Source organism: Echeneis naucrates, chromosome 11, assembly GCF_900963305.1.
Source record: "Echeneis naucrates chromosome 11, fEcheNa1.1, whole genome shotgun sequence".
Classification (NCBI taxonomy): Eukaryota; Metazoa; Chordata; class Actinopteri; order Carangiformes; family Echeneidae; genus Echeneis; species Echeneis naucrates.
In genome coordinates this window covers 11892142-11913488 of record NC_042521.1, presented here as the reverse complement: position 1 = coordinate 11913488, position 21347 = coordinate 11892142, and the positions used below count along the sequence as shown (strand labels likewise).

Genomic DNA, 21347 nt, shown 5'->3' with positions numbered 1-21347 from the left:
ACTCAATTTGCTTTTACACTTTATTGGGCTCTTCATTTATAATAAAGACATACATGTTATGTTGCTTACACAGAAGAAATACAAATAAATATCTTATTTCTAATGTATACATTTTCTGGCGTGGAAACAACCAAGTGTTCCGTTCACTCAAATTACAAAAAAGCCTTTATCCACCCTGTGGCAAAGTCACAAGTCAGACAAATATGACTTGAGTTGACCAGGTTTTGAGATAACACCAATACAATGGAGGAGGATGTCAATAGTTTTTGATTAATTTAACAGCAAAGTGTCAAAAAATGGACCCAGAGTATCAGATACATTACACCACAAACTCAAACTACATCACACTGAGGTAGAGACAGACATCCCAAACATGTACATCTCAAATCCCTGCCAAAACAACCCCAAACTATCTGTGTAGCTAGATTCTGCGAGAGTTAATGACAAAATATTTATCTGTAGCAACTTAGATGAGTGACCTTCTATGTTGTACCGCACACTTTCCAAGTACAGTGTACAGCCTGTCAAATACTGCCAGTTTAATCAGTTTTCTTTTTGATGAGACAAATTTAAATACTGTGGCTGACATTTTTGCAATTTAAATTTGTGATTCCCTTTACATAGTATTTGGAGAAATGATGATGATCAAAGTACATTTGAAATTTAAATTCATGAATTAGGTGTTAACAGATGACCTCAAACATCTTTGGCATATCTGTCTTATTTCTTGATGATTACTGACCAATGTATAAGCAGATATTGATGTCTGCTAAAAGATCAGTTTGGCCGATTCAGATGGCTCAGTTGGACTTTGATGCGGTTTACCTCTCCCTTTTTGCAACTTCTTTTCGATCATAACTAATGCACTTTACATATAAAAATACAATGAGCACAGTGAAATCATTACTCCCCTTTTAACAATCTTTAAATACAACAATGGGCAGGAAAATAATACTTAAGGCTTAGACTGGAGACTTGTTCTGGGTTTTTGTCCTCTACAGTCTCATGTCAATTCATATAAGGACACATTAAATAACAACACTGGCCCAAAGCAGAAAAACTGCACAACACTCTCTTTACAGGCTCTACAACCTCAAAGAATCCTAAAGAGAGCCGACTGAAGCGTTAGCAACAGTACATGTTATAAATACAGTATATATGACCACATCTGGAAAGGCCACAGATGAACTCAAATCCAGAACAACAAAACACTCCTTTAAAAGGCTGTTTGATAAACTAGCCAGGTTTCAGGTTTGTGCCCAATGTGTCAACAGACACCAGAAAACAGCTGGCGTTTGATATGCTCTTCTGTCTTTACCTCTTCCTTGACCGCTCCGTCATCTCTCTGACATACATCTGTCCATCTCACCAACTTCTCCTGCATGGACAGCAGGATCTTGTCAATGTTAGTTTCCTCCTCCTGGTCTTCAATGGAAACGCCACTCCCTGAGAGAAAGAAAGGGCCTTTTTGATGTTGTGCGTCCTCTTCTCTCTGTACTCTGCCTTCCTGAAGGCTCGCCCTTTCGCTGCCCCTGCTGCCCCTCGGCTCTGGTGCCTCTTCCTCTTCTTTTGTTTTTCTTCCTAACCTGTCCATCTCAGCATCCATCACGGGGGACCTGTTCTCTCTTTCCTCATCTCCTGTAGAGTTTTTCTTTGCTTTGTTCCGACCCCTAAGGCTCAGCATCTGAAAACAAATAGATGTGTCTGAGACAGTTTTGTCTTTGTGTCTTGAGTCTTTTTTCTTTCTGTCTCTACAGACACCTGACAAAATACAACAAAGCCGCTCTCATTGATGCCTTTTTCCAGTAATATTCGCCTATTATTAGACTTTTTCTAGGTGGGTTTATATTTGCTGTACATCCCATATTTAGTAACATGACTTTTTAATGGCACTTTCTGTGGCATAAAGTCATGTATCCTAGAGGCACAACAGAAGCAAGTGACAGATTAGCTGCAGAGAGCGAAGTAAAAGGGGAGCAAACCTTGAAGTCTTTTCTCTTGCGTTGCAAAATGGGTCTCTGAAGGAAGAGGATCTGCTTGGTCGACAAACTCCCATCGCTGCAGAAATAAAAGAGCAAGCACTTTTACAGCCGTTACCTGTTATGTTAGGATCTGACGAGCCTGCACAAAGGTACGTTTCGAAATCCAGTTTCTGTTCGCTGCGGTTTGTGAAGTGGCAGGTTACAAGAAAGGAGCGTTTCTGTGACAGCGTTTTTGTTCGCAGCTTCGACAGATATCAAAAGTGGTTTCATGTTGAGATGAGCATATGATTATGATTTGTCAGATCTCAAACCATCTGTCCTGTGTGTCTAAGATACACTGTCAGTCCCAATCCCTAAACAGAACGAGACAATAGCGAGGACAAAAGTGTAAAGAGCCTGAAGCCAACAAAGTAGTAATTAGTCTTAGCTGGTTTTAAATCAAGATTTAACTGTATGGTTGCAATTGTGATATCTTTATGGTCTCATTTGTACCTGTTGGCCTTGACAATCGGTGTGGGTAACACACACATGAGCCTCCATCCATATGGTGCTAAGGATTGCAGCAGCGGGATGTAGTCTGTCTTCACCACGACACCCTGGGGATGAGAAAGAGACATAATTTAAGAGTACAGTATACAATCATAATACAGACACAATGCATAAAGACATAGCAGAATACATGCAGGTGGGCAAAATCAAGCTCAGCCACAGACACACACTGCTTTCCTTCATCTCCACTCTGACAAGGGTTTGACAGAAAACAGCTTTAAGCCTCCAGTCACAAAGGATTTCACATCTTTTCCAGAGTATTAAAAACTCAAAAACCCACATCAACAACGGTCCACTGTTCAACCACGATGGCATCATAGGACGTGTTTGTGGTCTCCTCTGAAGAGCTCTGGAAGATGAACACACTATCCGCAGTTGAAACCCCATTGTCTGGAGAGAACAGGACAAATTATTTACAGACTGATAAACACCAATGCGTGTCTCTGATTCAGGCACTTGCCAATCTCTCACTATTGATCCCCCTCTCCTACGGCTTAAGCCTACTTATTCCACGGGCGACTGAGCAGTGATTTGTGGTGTAAGCCGCGGACTTTCGTCACGTAGCTCCATGCATATCATCCATTACACAGCAGCGAGGCAGTGCTCTGCAGCCTGAACAGCTTTTTCCTCTTGTCAAACAACTGGTGCATCTAAACTAGAGAAACTCCCCAAAGAATTTGGAGCCATCCATTCAAGAACCCACTCATCAACTTCCAACTTTTTCTTTTTTGTCTGCTCATGACATGGGATCACTACATATATGGTTTATTGCCCATGAAACATACCGTTGTCATCTCCAAGGTGGAAAAACCCATCGATGAGGTGCGCACCACTGGTGAAATGCTGAGTCATGTGGTCAAGCCAGTGCGCATCGACCTCTGTGATAAGTCCAGCTTGCTTTTGTACCCGCAGAGGTACCCTGAGTGAGTAGAACCTCAGAGAAGTGTTCAGCTCCCCTGTATGATTGTACAGAGCAAAGAGCTGCATTCCTGCATGAGCAAAGAAACAGAAATTCAGCCACTGGAGAGAGAAAGATCTGTTTCCTGATGGTTGATCAAATTAGATAACAAATATAAGATGGGTTTACTTACTAGCCTGCGGCGGAGGAGAAGTTGTATTCTTATCTTTCTCTGAACTCTTGAGCCGAATATGGTTGTTGTTGTGCGTTGTTTTGTTTTTTGTGTCTGCACAGACAGAGCTGGACCTCTTTCCTTGGTTGCAATCCAGTTCTGGAGAGCTGAGCCAGCTGTCGGAGCATAAACTTTGTGTTTCTCTCTGGTGTGTGAGGTCAAATTGTTTCTCTGTAGATTCTTTACGCTCTGGGAGTTTAGGGTCCTGCTGTCTGACTGTCCCTGAAGGGCTGCGACACAGCTGGCTCCCCTGGATATCTGCAGGGTTTTGACTTGGACACCGCTGAAGTGTGTCTACGCCAAGCTTACTGTGTTTTTGAGGTGTTTCAGTTGACTCTAGTGGCTCTTTGAAACTGATCTGTGAAGTGTGTTCACTAGACACTTCTGCTTTGAGCTCTGAACTCTGGTTGGCTGCCAAAGGCTGAGAGCTACATTTTACATTTTCATGATCAAACTCTTGAGGTTCAAAGGGAAGATGCAGAGCTTCAGTGCTATTTTGATGTACTTCTGCTGGATCTGTCGGGCTCATGTTGGCACTGAAGGGGTGTCGATGTATAGGCGAAGGGCTTGAGTGCAAGGAGGACAGCTCCTCGGGATCCCAGTTCCCGAAGAAGCAGGGTCCACCACCTGGCTGCTGGAGAAATCCCACAAACATCACCCCTTGCTCTGCTACATCCTGGATCTGTAGGAACAACATCCATGCACAACGTTATCACCTGCATGCACCCAAAAAAGAAAGAAAGAGAAAAAAAAAAAAAAAAAAACCCTCATTTGAGTGACACATGAACAATAAAGATGTCACTCATAACCCCACTCGCATTCAATCACAATCTCTTCTACAACAGTCTGACAACAATGGCTCATAAAGGCTGACGGATGCAGAGGGGATAGCCCGCAAAATAACAACCTACCTAATCATCTGCAAAGATCAAATATTCAAATGACAAAGGGACCTCATTATCGCAATGCATCCGTGTGTGTGCCTGTCTGTGGCAGTGTGCGTGTGTATTTATGTGTGTGTGTTTCTCCCTCCCATGGAGATCTCTTGGTTAATTGTCAGTTGATATTTGGGCTGACAGTTTTAGACAGACTCAACAGAAGAGAAATCAGATTGCAAACTGCCATCAAACAATAATGAGACACATCTTCCCCTATTACCCACCACTTCACTCACCTGTACACACACACACACACACACACACACAGACACAGACACAGACACAGACACACACACAGACACACAGACACACAGACACACAGACACACACACACACATCTGTAAACATCTGTCTATTTCATCCAACACACTTTTATCTGATGAGTTTGTCTGGGGGACAAATTGAGAGTGGCTGGGCTGGTGGAAAACACAAGTATAGGATAAAATCCTATACTTGTGGCATCCTGTCGCCCTGCCTGCCCAGTACTGCTCGTGGGCTCTTATCGCAAACTCTCTGGCAGTTTATGATCTGATTGGTTATTCATGTCACGCTGCCGGAGCCTATCACATTATACTCCGTGATGTGCATTTCCATCCAATCAGGTTTCCCTTTGTGCTCTCTGGGTGTTCAGATGCAAATCTATTCAATAGAGCATATTTTCATTTCCCATTGTAAGACTGTTGGCGAATTCATGAGTAGAGACTAAAAGTGAGTTTTCCAGCTGATAAATGCCAGTAATGATGGTGCAGCTGCCTGGGGATTTTTAGATTAACTCTCATTATAGTTTACTCCAACTACAGAAATGCTCCATTTATCATAGCGCTCTTACCTGTGTTTCCCAACTACAGGAAGATGAACATTGCGTGAAATGCATAAAGACATAAGACATAAAGACATGAAATATGTTTTGTAGGTTTCTTTTCCTCTTTGGTTATTTTTATTTATAGCCCACTTGTCATATTACAATTGTTTTACATTATTAAAATCTTCCAACTTTACAAAATTTGCAACATTTTGAAATGGAAAACCACCAATCAAGTGTGCTCCATCTGAATTAGAGAAGTACTGCACGACAGGACCAGAGGCTAAGTTACCATATGGCACCGGCAGGCAATTATAAGCAGTTGCCTGGAGCCTTTTGAGCCCCGCAATGTTTACTTCTCTGGCACAACAGCACTGCACCAACATGAAAGGCACACACAAAAACACAGTGCAACAAGTACTATATGTAGGGACAGCTGGCAGGAGTGTGCTTTTATTAAGGGACTGCATTGCACGGCAGAAGGAGGAAACTTAAAATATCTAATTGTGCCTACATGTGGAAGCTGTGTTCTGTAAGCGCTGCTTCCTCAGAGATTAAAATCCATAGCATATCCTCCATAGATAACTAATTCAATATGCTAAATCAGTATCAGGCAGGTATTGAACTTATTTAAAAGATTGTGAAGCTGCCACGATGTAAAAAATCCAGTTTCTTGTTCACTATCATCATGAAATTTTGCATTTTTTGTAATCAGCTGCTTTCATTGAGCCACAGCTGGCCACTTTGTCTGGCTTGCCAAACAGTGCTGCCCCTACATCCCTATTGGTTGGCTGCCTTACTTCTTTTTTACTGGGGAAAAACCCCATCCTTCATCCCTGTTCCTATTTTGGCTGACTGAAAGGCATACTTTTTTATGCTAAATTAGAACAGATGAGTGTGTGGATTAGAAAGTTAAATGTATCTTTCAGCAAGTTGCATCCTCAACATTATCATGTAATGCAATTACAGCAAACTATACACCTGGTACCTGTTTGCTGTCTTGGGGAGGTGGTGTCAGACTTTTGGGCCACTAAAATATGGCTTGTGTATTCTGTATCATTGGACCTGTCTTTTTCACTGTATCAGCAGTGAAGGACCTGTGTAATCCTGACTACTGTTACACTGGATTAATCAGAAAAGATGTCAGGGCCCTTCCCCAAAATAATCGGTAGCAATGAGAAACCCTGCATCCTAAAGAGTTGTCTCATCACTGAGATCCTATTAAGACGACAAGATGAAAGTACAGGCCCCTAGAGTCTGACCATGGCTATGTGAGGACAGAGATTAGATCTTAACTGGATAACTAAAGGCCAAGTGTTGGCATGACTCTTCAACTCACCCTTTTGACGTAGCTCTGGATCACCTCTGGGTCGGCAGCCTGGTTACCTGCCACACACACATCTGTCTCCAAACGATGACCTGCCCACCTCAGTTGGCCTTTCTCTGAACTACAGGGTGAGAAAAGATTCAGAGTAAAACATCAATCTTTTGTGCCCCACTTCTGTTCAGTTCGGCTCCCATGAACCAAAAAGTTTTAAATGTACTTGTCTTTTTCTGGAATCACCCTGGACTGTGTACTTTAGGTCCTGCTCCTGTTTATTGCCAGAGCAGTCCCAGCACCCTCTAACATTACAGTCGAAATGAGCCTTGACTGCCAATTCAGGCAGACACGCTCATGTTCATCAGCAACCATTGACCCAGAACGATCACACCACAAACATAATGTCATCTCAGGAATGGGGTGAATTTTTCCATTTAAAGGGAGCTCACATTCACTACAAACACAATAGTCTTATTACACAAAAGAGGGGACTGAATTTCTTTCAGCTCTCAACAAGATGCCATCATCAAGCGAGAATTCATATATTCCTGCTCAAATTGGATTGAGGTCAGTGGGAAGGCCGTGGTAATATCTTGTGCTCTGAGGCATGAGTGACATCCCAAGCTACATTTGAAACAGTAGATCTGTCAGATTTTTCTTCTTTCACTTTTATGGTTTTTGATGAAAGGGGGTGGCGGTGATGGGGAGATAAAAGGCGGAGTAAAGGGGACGAAGTGGGGTGACAAGGACAAAAGAAAAAGGGGGTGGGGGCATCACTGAAGAAAGCAGATGAAAGGGTGGAGAGATGGTTCCTCTCTTTCAGTGTGCCGTTCCCCTCTGGCGAGCGCTGATGATGCAATCAGCCGTCTCCACGGTGACAGGTGCCAGGAAGCAGCGGGACAACTTGGCAGGAGGGGCATCAAAGGAGCAGCCTGGCACCTGTCTGTGCACTAAAGAGAAAAAGTGTTTGTGTGTGTGTGTGTGTGTGTGTGTGTGAACTTACTATTCCTTGAATTCAGATTAAAAGAGTGGATTGAACTCAGGAGGAAGCCTGAAACAAACTGTGGACTCAGCAAAGTAGCATCCTTAATTGCAAAAATTAATTGACAACAAATGACAGGTTACATATGTAATTATGGCCCTTTGAGGCAAGGACACAAAGACGGACCCACAGGGGTTCTTCATTCACATTATCATAAAGTTTCAGTCAGCTGAAATCAGATTGAGACAATGTGGAATGTTGGATTGTTACATATATTGTGGAAATTTCAAAATAACTCTCTGTTGGGAAATGTTCAGTGATAAGTTTGGATCAGAGCTGTCAGCAATGTACATGATAACAATACTCTGCTCAAAAATGGTGGCAAATACTATAATTTTTAGGATAAGAAGACAGAGCGTTTGGGGGAAAAAAAAAAAAAAAGATTTGGGATGCAGAGGGGATAGCTCCACAGTACAGAGGAAAGACAAGCAGTATATTATAATTAAGAATTAAAAATGAAGGAATTGATAGACTATGCCAAGTTCACAATATTTTGTGGCTGACTCGTGTTATTTTTACATCAAGAGAAGGAGGAGAAGCACAGAATTTTGGTTGTGATACTGTAGTTGTGATTCATTTGGCTTCCAAACAATGAAGTCACAAAAGCTGCTACCTAGTAACAACTCTAAAACTGGCTGCAAATGAATCATCTCATTCATCTTTATCGCTCTCAAATGTTGAATTTCATTGTTAAAATTTCTTCAGCAAAGTGATGCCAGTGTTTAGTTTGTTTACCTTGGCGTCTCTCGGACCAGCACGGCCCGATGAAGCTGGCGTTGGATGTGTGCGTAGCGAGGGCTGCAGGGGTGAACAAATGGGTGGACAGCAACCAGGACAAAACCCTCAGCGTAGAGTTCTCGGACCTGAATCGGTAGTTCTCTGACCGACGACAGACACAGCACCGAGGACACCGGCACTTCTGCAGGGAGGAGAACGGGTGTGATGGAAGGAGAAGATAACCATGTCATCAAGAAGTGATAATGGGACATTAGGCAAGCATGTGAGCGAGGAGGAAAAGCAGAAAACGTTATTGGGAAGTGTATAAAAGCTGGTACAAAGAGGAAGAGGGGAGGAAAGAATAAAAGGAGAAAGAGGACGTGAAAGAACAAAGACAAAGAGCATGTTTCATTATGATAATGCCCACTGAACAACAACACATGGCATCTTCATGCTAAATGTGAAACCAATTACACCAGAACTATTAGCCCCTGTCCTCAGTGTCACCAACACAGTCTGGCTTTTAGAAAAGACACACATGCTGACATACATGAATACACACAGACATGCACTTGACATACTCACTGGCAAGTGCCAATTTACAATACACACTCAGACACAGATTTAGCACATTCACCAGCACTAAGTGACCCACACACACAAACACATGCATCTGAAGATTTGAAAGACAATGCTATCCCATTGCCTGTTTGTTGTGTTGTATTAGCAGCAATCACTAACGCAGAGCTGTTTGCCTTTATTAGCCAACACAATGGAAAGAAAAGTACTTCTCTTCAGTGGGAATGGTTAGTGGAGCTTATCTTATCGAAGCAAACTGTCAAGGCAAATCGCAATGTTTGCAAGATCCACCCTCATAGGCTCTGTGCATTGTAGCAAAGGCCTCTCTCTTTCTCTCTCTCACTCCCTCTCTCTGTTTGTCAGCTTTTTAGGGGAAGATGTGCATGTGTCGCTGAGTGAGGTCAGGTGTGTGTGCGTATGTTTGTTTGTTAGAGAGAGAGAGAGAGAGAGAGAGAGAGAGAGAGAGAGAGAGAGAGAGATACAGAGAGGAGGACAGAAAAAGAAATGAGAGAAGTGAAGGAAAGGGAGACAGAACGAGAAAGAAAGAGGCAGTTAGGCAGAGCAGTGCTGGAGAGGGAGAGATGAGGCTGTCTGTGCATGAATGCTTGTCATCCTTTTCCATTCAATCTCATTTGCATGGGTCTGGAGAAGAGAAAATAACCTGAATAAATTAACTAGACCCACACAAGAACACACACACACACACACACACACACACACACACACACACACACACTCATACAGGGGGAAAAAAAGAAAGAAAGAGATGTGCAAACCATCTCATTTTCAATTGGTTCACCATCATCTGGTGTGTTCACTCATACGCACACACACAAGCTGGCCAGCATGTGAGGATACAAGCACATGAACACACACTCCTGAAGCCCATCTTAGTGAAACAATGGGAGAGAAAAAAAAAGACTCCCTGAGAAAATCCAACCATCACATTATCTTGGAACCAGGCGAGCCTTTCATCAAGCAAACGCTTAAACCGGTGTCTGTGGGGACTTATCAAAAGTAACGCAGTGATAATAATAATAACAGCTGGAGACTGGGTTGGCGGGCGTGCGGGGATAACAACGATGCTGTCAGTGTAAACAATCATTAGCCGTCATTAGCTCTGCACGGCTGGCACTCACCCACTGACGAGTTGCAGGCCAGGCATCGCAGCTAATTCAGGCAAGGCATACAGAAGTTATTTAGGGTGTTATGTGGTGCTTTAGGCTGGGAAGCGACTTCATTTATACTGTCTGCCACTGTGGGATTTAAAAGGGAGGCTGGGATTCTGCTTCAGAATGGGAACAGCTCAGGGCAGGGTTTTATGGTGCCAGCTAGAGAGGGCAGGGAGGTGTAGAGTTAAGAGTGAGTGTGTGCAAAAGTGGGGTGCATATGTTAAAGAGACCTGGAGATGTGTGGTGTAGCTGGTTCTTTTTCTGTATGTGCACGTGTGCGTAGATGAGGATGTAGTTATACAAGAGAGTGGGAACAAATGTGTGACAGTGATACACACTGACATTGTTATATACGGATATGAGAAACAGCTGTTCAGCTGCCGATTCCTGTCTCAGCCAGCAGCTTTGACCACATGACAGCCACCGTGTTTTTATAAGCAAAGACTCACTTCTTGACCCTGAATTTCACAATCTGTACATGAGCAGTGGGAGCCATTTGAAAGGGCTTATTAATTCCTTGTACAAATCCCTGAATGTCTGTGTGTGACTGTTGTGGGTTGTGCGTCTGCCACAGTATCTCAGCAAGCGCGTATGGGCCATCTTTTTTGCCTGCGTTGTCTAAGAGTTTGCACTAAGCCTGCTAGGTGGTGCATGAGGATTACTACTCACAGCCACCCTAAAGGCTTATCCCTCTGCCTGGTGGAAGTTCACGTTTATTTAAATAGCCTTCTAATGACTTGCAGAGGTTTTAGGCAAGGATATGTGCCAAAACAGTGACTATAAAATAATCAACTTCCTGCCAGCTAGCAGCTCCCCACTGGTTGGGGAATGTAGCTAAAGGCTATGACAGTAGTTGGTCAGAATCTGAGCTTTGTCGAATTTTGTCATGAGGTCTGATCTCCTCAGTGTGCGCACTTTACAAGAAATAACTCAGGCAGAGCAATAGGTTCACAAAAATGGCAAAAAGTACAAGCTGGGGAAAAAAGGTTTGTGGTGAGAACACAGTGTAGTGCTTAAGGCACATACACTACCATGTACTTGTGATTGTGTGAATCCTAGTCTGGCTCACTTTTGACAACCAGCAGCTCTCTCCCATCTCTGCTGGCATTTACCGCAGGGACTTTTTGCCAAAAGATTCCAAAGACACTGTGAAACTGTCCAGTAAAAAGATCTGAACTGTGCAAGATCAGCATTTTCATCAGTCCTTTGAAAAAAAATGTTTGCCTGGAGAAGTGCATCTGACAGTGCAGATGTCACCAACTAATGGATTTGTGCTTTGGCTGCTCCCTGAGCCAAAATACATCACGCAAAGATTCAGATAGCAACAATATATCATGTAAGGTAAGAGCAATATATCAACTTTGCCAGCAGACCGAATATCTATGTCACACACGCACACTCAAATCCATACAGTGTACACGCGACCGAAAATAAATTTTCCCACAGTTATGCACACGCACATACACACACATCTGTGCATTAGACACACACAGGTTTTAATGAGCCAAGTGGGTCTCTGTCTCTGCAGGGCAGCAGAAAGTCATCATCACAGTTCAGCTTCTCACTGTCTGATCCCGAGACCAGCGTTAGTCACACAGCATCACACCTAACTTCCTTCCTCACACATCCACAGACTCCTGACTCCCGCTCACTCCACACTCTCTAGCTCTCTTCCCCTCACGAGTGTCACTCCCCTCCCTCCCCACTCCAGACCTGAATAATGCTTTCTGTATCTTTTGTTTCCATGTGGTTTTCATTCCCTCACCTGCAGTTCTCCGTTCCACTGCCTTGACTTCATTTTTCTTCCCTTTTATTTCGCTTTTCTCTCTCTCCACTCTACCTCTTTTCTCTCTCATGTTTTCCGTTCGCTCTCCATTTTCCTCCACTCATTATCTGCACACAGCTTTGACACAAAGGAGGCTGGGTTAAAATGTCACACTGTGGCTGTTGCATTTCATGCTCTGCATTCATGCTGTCTTGTCACAATGGGGGTAATGGAGATCACAGCATTTTTGTAAAGGCAGGTGATGTGTCAAGATACAGCAGACTGGTGGTCAAAGCGTAATGAGTAAAATAATATGGTTGTGGGTTATTTGATGAGATGGAGCTGCAAGCCAAATGACTGGGCCCTAATCCTGTCTCCCTAAATTCAGCACAGGGTCGCTGTGACCCAGTGTGAGGGACAGCACTTAATCATATGGAAATCTTTCTCAGGCCAAACTTCGCTTCAGCTCATCGAACAAAGGCTGAGACAATATCATCAGCCACATTGTTTCTGGGGAGTTTCATCATTCACCAGGTCAAAGGTGAAGTTGGAGACCAATCTGTGCTCCTCTTCAGTCTGATCATTAAGCTCCTCTTCGTTTTCAGGAAGAGACAGTTAATAAACAGCCATCGTGTTTCACATAACTCAGAGGCACTAGCAAAGATATTTGTTTTTCATTACTGAGTGGGAGCCATCATGTCACACCAGCAGGGAAATAATATTATTAATGGGAGCCAAATTGAATTAAAGCATGGATTTGTCCGTGGGTTTCCTCAATGTCATGGACTGACATACAGATTTCTCTGCCTCTGAGACTACATACACAGACACACACACACACACACACACACACACACACACACACACACACACACACACGCACACACACAGATACACACAAATACAAATAAATCCCTTTGCTGGGAATGAGGTTTCTCAATCTCACAAACAATCAGATAATCCTCCAGGAATCCTTCACTTCTCTTGGTCTCTCTATCACAAATGGAGAGAGGGAGGGAGATGGAGAGAAAGGCAAGCGTACACCCACTCACAGCCACACACAAACACACATACCCTAACTCACGATCAATTCATAGTAGCTCTGTTTATCCTAAAATAGAGTATACTCCTCTTAAGCAGCTCAGGTGGCATCACTGAGTTTACCATATAAATGACCCGCCTGTTTGTTGAACGATAACGCTAACTCTGTTGACGAAGTGCTATAAAATGTTTTAGGTACGAGTGTGAATGAGCTACACATGGCTGCTTGTGTGAGCATTGTGTGTGTGTGTGTGTGCGCGCGCGTGCACAGTCTTTCTATATCTATATATGTACTACTGGCCATGTGTCTAAACAATGTATCTCCCATTTACTTCAGCAAAGAGAAAGACAAGGAATCCTCATGTCTTATTGTCTGCTATGGTCACCGTCAACCATTTTGGATTGCCAGATCTCTCTCTCAGCCAGCACTACAGGCTAACCCATTTGCCAAACATAACAGGGCTGGCTCAAAGACTGGCAACCGGACGATTGCCACTTGGCTGTGGTGCTGTGCCTGCTCTCTGCTACAGTGTTGCAGTGGAAACGCTTCTAAAAAAAGGACTGCATTGAGCCCACTTGCACCTGCTTCAGTTTATTGGATGACAGAGTGCACAGTGCTGGATTGAGGAAATATTAAGCCATAAGGAAAAAAAGAGAGAATGTCTTAAAAAAATATCAGCTCTAACATTGGTTTGTCTCATCCCTCGTTCCATCCTTGCCTTCTATCCCTTCACAGTCCAGCACCAACACAATGGAAGAGCTTGTATTTTTAGAAGCCAGATGCCTCTGGAGGATTCTCAAATATTTTCAAGATACTGCAAACATGAACACACACACACACACACACACACACACACACACACACACACACACACACACACTTTTCATATTTGTGAACAGATACACACATAATTCTTGAGACAGCATGCAAACACGCATCAGCTTTGGTGTATTCTCATTGTGTGAGAGAGGTAGAGGGAAGTTGGAGGGCATGACAACAGCGTGTACAATGTAGCTGAATCTGAGAATTAGAGAACTCTTTGAACTCCCTGCAACAGGAGCCGCAGACAGACACAACTTCAGCCCATAAGCCACTCTCTACCCTCCAGATACTTACAGTATAAAAAAAAACCCAAACTGTTCCATAATGTTGCTGACCTAAACGTTTCATTTAACTGGTTAAAGTTGGAACAGCACCTGTGGTTAGAAAGCAACCTCATTGTTCTTCAAAAACACAACAAAAAGATTATTCTTATGAATCACTTTTGCGTTTCAACCAAAAGTGAAGACACAATCCTTAGAGCCTGTTCCCGCCTCCTGACTGGAACTGAGACAAATGTGAATCAGATCTGAATGAAGCTCATCTGCTGCATCCAATGGCCAAGATTTGTTCTTTTTAGTTGAGTTTGTGTTTCACCTCTTCTGCCACACATTCATTCTCTGCTTTGCCAAATTACATAATAAACATTAAAAAAAACTACCTTCCTGGAAGTGATGTGAGTGATTTCAGACACTAAGAATTCTCATCACAACATCTGAGAAGCACAAGTGCTGATGAGCTGTGAGATTTTTCTGTAGTTAGTTCATATTTTAAAATTTATGAGGGAACATTTGGTTTCACAACCAATGAGGTTAATGGATAAATGCTAGCGCTGAAGAGAAGAAAAAGTCAAATTTGATCATAAATACCTTACTTCCCAACCAAATTCCTCATTAGCAAGATAACCTTCATTATTTTTGAGTTAATTATCGTTCATAGAGGACATGACATGTTAAAACAAGGAATACATTACAATTTGAAATATGTAATTATGGGAAAAGTCAAGTCGCATGAAGCATCCTTCACATCCCAACAGGTTTTGCAGCTCCAGCTCTCCAAAAGGAAAAACCATTAACACATACAGAAGCAACATGTGCTATATTAGGTGCACTATTAAGAAAACCCTGTTGACGGTATATTTACTCTCTTTTACTATCCATACCTTCTTTCCCTAACAAGAAGTCAAGGAAGTGGTAGGTGTAAGCCACACCCACTTTGGTCTCCACCTGAGGCCGTCGGAGGGTGGAGTAGATATTGCCTGGGCTTCGCCTCTCTTCTGCCTTGCGCAGCTTCGGGAGCCTACAGCCCATGTTTCTGTGATAGAGGGAGAGGAGGCTACAACAAATTAAGAAGAAAAACTGTTTTCAGAGACATGACAGCTTCTAAATATACAGATCACATTTTCACACTTCCAGTAGAGAGTGTGGGATAGATATTTATGGGAAACAATGTGTGCATCCTATTCTTTCTCACGCTGCAATACTGCTAAAATATGATTGTCAGCCATTACCTGCTTGGTGGACTGTGATACGGGTATCTCCTAATCAAACTGAGCTGATTGGGAGCGACATGTTTGATCAGATCGAATTAAAGCAGAAATTAGAATGATTTCCTGCCCTGTCTAGCAGAGCAACATGAGACTTGAGAGGAGGGAAGGAGATGGGAGAGGGAAAGAAAATGAGCATTTTTGTAACCAATACAGTAAACATTGTTGTTCAAGTGTAGCCTTGAAGCACAGTCTTGGTTATTTTCCGACTTGTACAAGAACCAGTAGATATACTTCAGTAGCAGTTTGAGGGGGGCTTGAAATTTGTTTTATTTTGTCTTTAAATTTCAACAGCCAATTTAAATGCATGATGAGAGCTGCATGAAAAGAAAAACAGCTCAGATTTATGAAAAGTGACTGGGGTTAGTAAGCAGAGGAATTACAAATGACTGAATGTGCAAAGAGAGGACAAGACATGGGTAAAGAGAAAGGAGAGAAAAGGTGTGGCCAAATATCATCAAGGTAATCTGATGTGACAGCGTTGGTACCCTCAAACCATCTCCACAGTCACAATTAATATCCCTGTCTGCAACAGGGTCCAACAGCCACAACACGAGGTGCACATCTGCATGTGAGAGATTGTGTGTGTGTGTGTGTGTGTCTGTCTGTCTTCCCCAAAGGTAGGTCTATATCCGTATCTCTGCATCTGTTTTGGGGAGCATGGAGAATGACACAGTAACTCCCATTGGGCCAAGTGCATGGACGTTAACTCGGCTAACGATCCTAACAGGCTACATTAAGTCTAGTGTGTGTGTGCGGGTGGGTATGTGTGGATGTCTTACAGCGTTTAATACATGGTATGTGTAATTGTGAAGGTCAGGAAGTTGCATAAGACACCATTTTTGATACATTGTTATAGATCATGTCTTGAGAACGTAAATGCAAGCAATTAAGAGTAAGTATTTCTTTAATACAACACGGTTTTTCATAAGAAGAAAAAATGAGGAGACAAGAAGGGCTGACACTGTGGGAGAGTGAAACAACATACATCTTCCTCCCACCACACTTTTCTCTTCTTTGACCTGTCTGTTCACCTCATAAACCTCATACCATTAAATAATTTTCCCTAATTTTTGTTAAACGTCTGACTCGCCCTTTCTCTTCTCTGCTTCCGCTGTATTTTTCATCCTTGATTAGGACGACTCTCCACTTTCTATTGTAACAAGTCCCTTGACTAGACGTGTTGAAAGTTGTCTTTCTTTTTCTTTCCCAACCAACTCATCATTTAATCCCGACTTTTACTCCATCAACATTCACTTTGCCACCTCTCCTCCAGTCTTCATCAATCCGTTCCCTGAACCTCTCTCTCCTCCATTCAGTCTCTTAACTCATCACCATCATTTCATCCTTCAACCCATCCTGTCATTACATTATAGTGATACATTATGCGCTACTCTTCTTTCCATCATTCCCTGCCAACAGTTAATTTTCCTCCAACCTTCACCATCCATCTTACTTCCTTCTGTTCATTAAGACCTTTTGTCTGGTGACTCAACAAGTTTTTAGAGCCGAAGTGGCCCCCTGCTGAGCCTGTTAAGTCCCATAAAACTATTACAACGTCTCCAGACAGGCAGTCAGCCAGCCAGCCATGTGGGCCCCAAGTTATGTCTCAGTTAGACCATGTAGATCTGCTCTGAAACATTTCCCCCCAGGCTTGCACTTTCATATGGTCTGTCTGCTGAAGCCAGTTTAATGTGACAGTGTTTAACAAACTTCATCTCTGGTTGATGAAAATTGTGTTGAAAGTTGAGCCATAATATTGAGGAAAAAATGTGGTCACAGTCGTTGATTCACTGTCCTTGTTCTAATCTTTGCGTAATGCATTATACAGTGGTAAAAACTCATGACAATTTGCAATAATTTGCTTATTATTTTCCTTGTGGCAATTGTTTTTTAATTGCTCTAAGAGAACGTGATTGGTTCTGGTCTTGGTCTTGACTAGCCTACTTTATCATTTCATCCAATCTATTTGATCATCTTTTTCAGTGTACGCTGACAGTTTTGGTTCAAAACAAAGGCCTCACTTTACCAGATGAACCCCTGTCTGAGGTTTAGAAACAGATCTCTGTAATTGGACACAATGTCAAGTGAAAGGTAGAGACTTCAGCAAGTTCGAGACTCAAGGCCTTTTTCTCTACATGTTGACATCAAACAGAATCTCTCACTTGCTCTCACACAAACACACAGGCAGAAAAAGGCCTTGACGGGAAACAAAAAACCTCCATTAAACAGGGAGAGACGGGAGTAGGAGAAAGATAAAAGAAGCGAAAAGGAGAGAATGTAGTGAAGCAGGAGATAGACGGGGAGTAGCAGAGGGCTTCTCATTAGAGAATCTCTTGTAACAGAGAGTTTCAGAATGACAGCAGATTTGCGTGAGAGCATAAGCCGTCTGCACTGTCCCACCACTGTAATACCCCCTGCACCATTCTGGGTGAGAGGGGGAGCCTGCCCTCCATGAGGCAGCATTCATCTGTCGCATTGGGAGTGCTTCAGACAGACATGGACTTGGGAGCGTTCACTGTAAATATACATAGAACACCAAGGAGGCTCTTTAATGGTGCAAGAAAAAAAAAAGGATTTAATTCAAAATCATATTTTAACTGTCTTCCTACTGAACATGTTATATTATCCAAGTCACTGTTTTTATTTTGTTTTGTATGATAACCAGACAATTGGGTTGACTAGCTGCAGAAACATGAAGAATTAAAGCAGGCAGATTTAATTGTTGGTACCAGGGGTTCTGAAAGTTCTACTGTGCTCACATTGACTAATTTTACCATGCTGATAACACAATAAGACATGCAAAGATCAGTGATGGATCAATCAGTTGATCAATCAGCAAGTGCTCAGATAATCCATTGCCTATTTGGATAATTAACTGATCTTCAGTAAAAAAAATATCCCTCATTCAGCGGTATCAATTTCTCTAATGCCTCCTTGATATAATTTTAAATTACAAGTCTTTGAATGGTTGCTAAATACATCAATATTGATATTTCTGCAATAGGATTATATTGGTAAATGTATCAGCATAGCTAATTTCATATTATACTCTGTCCCAATATATTATTTTTAACGACCGATCCCAACATAAGTGCAAATCACGTTGAATGGAGTATAACCGACAGCCCTGATTTGCCACCTCAGGTTTGTATACCTTCATCAACTAGACACGTAGCAGGAAATACGATGACAGTCTCCCATTTTCCCCTTGAGTTCCTGTGTTGAATAAGCGCCAGAAGTGTTTTTCCAAACATTAGAATATCACAGTGAGTTTGACCTTTGATATTTTGGATACAAAATGTCACCGCTACAACGTATTCTATCAGAGATTTGTTTTAAATTGTGTTGTAATGATTGTATGAATTTTTGAGTATTTGTATATTATGCATTACATCTCTGGCCACAACTGCTGATGGCATGGAGGCATAAGAAGGCTTTTGCTCATAATGCATGCTCATTAATGTTTGCATCAAGTTGAGCATTAATATTAAGGGAAAACAAGAAAATGTGTTTAGCAAAATAAAAAGGGAGGGTCAGAGTGACTAGAATTCCATGTGATTTGTATTACCCTGTTCTTTGCTACACCTCAACGAGTTTAATGGCATTTTTTTTTTTCAAAATATATTTATCTTAAAAATGGATGAGAGGCTGCGATAGACAGTTATTCACTATTTCATGGTCTTGAGTGAGCTGTTGCCACATTGCACAGAATTTCTGCCATCTCCCGACAACAACCACTGCCAACCACCTGAGGTAAACGGGTTGTTTTTGCTGCATGTAATATTGTTTCTTGTCGTGTTTATCTTTGCACCTGATGCGCTAAACTTACTTACAGCGAGTATCAGCAAATAAAACTGTCACTGTTGGTCAGTACTCTCTTTTATTATTCCTCTTTATGGGTCTGCTTGGGGGCCAAAAGTCCCACTGCTTGGAAGTGCATGCCAAAACAACTGCTATATATGCAAGGAATGTTTGCCCTGTAAGTGAAAACTGTGGCATTTATTGTTGTTATTAAGATCAAATGTTGCATTGCATTTGAAAATTGGAGGTGACAGACTGGGTCCTGGGAGTGGGAGTCTCTCCCACAGGGCTGGAGCTTCACTCAGTCGCTATCCAGAGATGAGGGGCGATGATGATAGGGGAGGAGGGGGAGTACAAGAGCAGAATGAGGAGAAAGAATGAAAGGAAGAGGAGGAGGGGGCAACAGAAAAAGCAAGACAGACAGAGAACAGACTGGGAGCAGACATGTCAAGTTGCCTTGAGGGAGGTGCGGTTCCCCCAAGCAACAACATAGTCACTTCGTACAATGTTTTAATGAGGCTGCGTGTGGAGGATAAAAACCAAATTGTGACTTTGATGTACTGGTGTGTTGTGTTGCTCCTTGCACAGCTTATTTAGCTGTAAAAGGAGGAGTTTATGAATAGAGGTGGACTGTTAGGACTGGGGCATCAACATCAATTTACTAAACCCTGACTCCGGCTGCTGAGGTACTTGAATCCATCATGTAACTTTGTAAACTCAATTTCTGAGGAGTAGGAATAAGTGATGAACATAAAGTCTGCGGTTTGCAGGCCTGTGTGATAAACTGGATGTCATTCACTGCTAATGACTGCATTTTCTAATACTTCCAAATAGATTTCGCCGTTATATGTGGAACACCCACACAGTCATATAACTAATTGATGCTCCGTGCATTTGGTGGGTGCAGCCTGGCTTGAAATTGCATGTTTCTGGCACACACACGTGGCTAGTTGTTGGTACCCGTTAATGACGGTAGTGTAGTGAACGGGAAATGATGCATGAGCCCCCCCCGCACACACGCACGCGCCCGTGCGCGCACCTTTCCCCTCTTCCATCTGCGCTCGGCACATCACTCCGTCACGCATATCTTGAGTTGACTTCTACCTGTGACAGCGAGCGGGATGCTTATTTATTTGGTTCCGCCAGGAATAAAAATGGCACACAACATTTCACAAATCACATGACTGCTTCGGCTGTCTAAACCGGAGGATTACTCGCTGTCACAGGTGTTTTATTGTGAAAGGGCTGCGAAGACTTTTTATTCAAATTGAAAATCCCATGTGAGAAAATGCACGTACATCAGAAAGCCGAAATGTTTTTTTTTTTTTTATTTAAAATGACTTCTGGCGTCTTATAATAACAAGAGTCATCTAACTATCTTTAACCGAGTTATACTACATATTCCAAAGTAGCTTGAACATGTTTTAACCTAAATGAATTAACAACCAAAAGAGTCAAACTCACCAGTCAAACCGGCTCAACCCTTCGTAAGTGGTGCTGGATCGAGAGCGTCCCTCGGAGTCTTCAGGGTCTGTCCCCGTCACGGCAGCAGGAATGACACACAGCGATCGCGCTCAATCTGCGATCCAATGGGAAGACGAATCCTCCATTTAGAAACTACGACCACCTCTGTCTGTCTGTCAGCTGCGAGCTGGAGAGGTGGTTTCCTCCATCCCCTCCTCTCTCCTCCGTTATTACAAATTGGCTGCTTGTCTGAAACACTTGGGGAGAGCAGTGTGAATCGCATTAGACTTAGTGTTGATAAATCTAAGTGATGGGAGCACAAAACACCCCTGGCGGAGAATGTCGTTTATGGTATACAGAATACAATGCAGATACTACCTGCACTGTTCCCACCTTTGCCTTGAAAAGGAATAAACTCTTTCTTTCAGTGTGCAAGTCACTCATAAATATGTCTTCTACCAAGGTTATCAGGGTTAGAGATGTTTATGTTATTCAATAGTCTGCTTTTAAAAAAATTCATATTTTATAAGAAGCTACCCAGACTTATCCATAATTCAGAAACGTCTGACAGGGGAGTGAGTTGGGTGGTCACGGGCTGGACGGGGCGCCCCGGGGAGACCAGTTGCACCAGCAGACTGTGACAAAAACAAAATGCTTTGTGGCCAGGAGATGATG

At 42.6% G+C, this 21347-nt stretch overlaps 1 protein-coding gene across 3 annotated transcripts; it reads right to left on the bottom strand.

Annotated features, from left to right (window-relative positions):
- Positions 1-6: 6 nt before the first annotated feature.
- Positions 7-20872, bottom strand: rftn1a (raftlin, lipid raft linker 1a). Of its 3 annotated transcripts, XM_029513706.1 has the most exons (11): positions 20673-20872; positions 15021-15172; positions 8500-8683; positions 6741-6849; positions 3935-4343; positions 3623-3877; positions 3317-3520; positions 2812-2921; positions 2475-2578; positions 1983-2058; positions 7-1684 (listed from the first exon to the last, which is right to left on the bottom strand). In XM_029513706.1, the coding sequence occupies exons 2-11, from the start codon at positions 15166-15168 to the stop codon at positions 1268-1270; spliced, it is 2016 nt and encodes a 671-aa protein (XP_029369566.1). In that variant the 5' UTR covers positions 15169-15172; positions 20673-20872; the 3' UTR covers positions 7-1267. The 3 variants fall into 3 exon arrangements, with proteins under 3 accessions (XP_029369566.1, XP_029369564.1, XP_029369565.1); XM_029513704.1 differs by having other exon boundaries at positions 3623-4343; XM_029513705.1 differs by having other exon boundaries at positions 3623-4343; positions 15021-15193; positions 20673-20742.
- Positions 20873-21347: the final 475 nt, after the last annotated feature.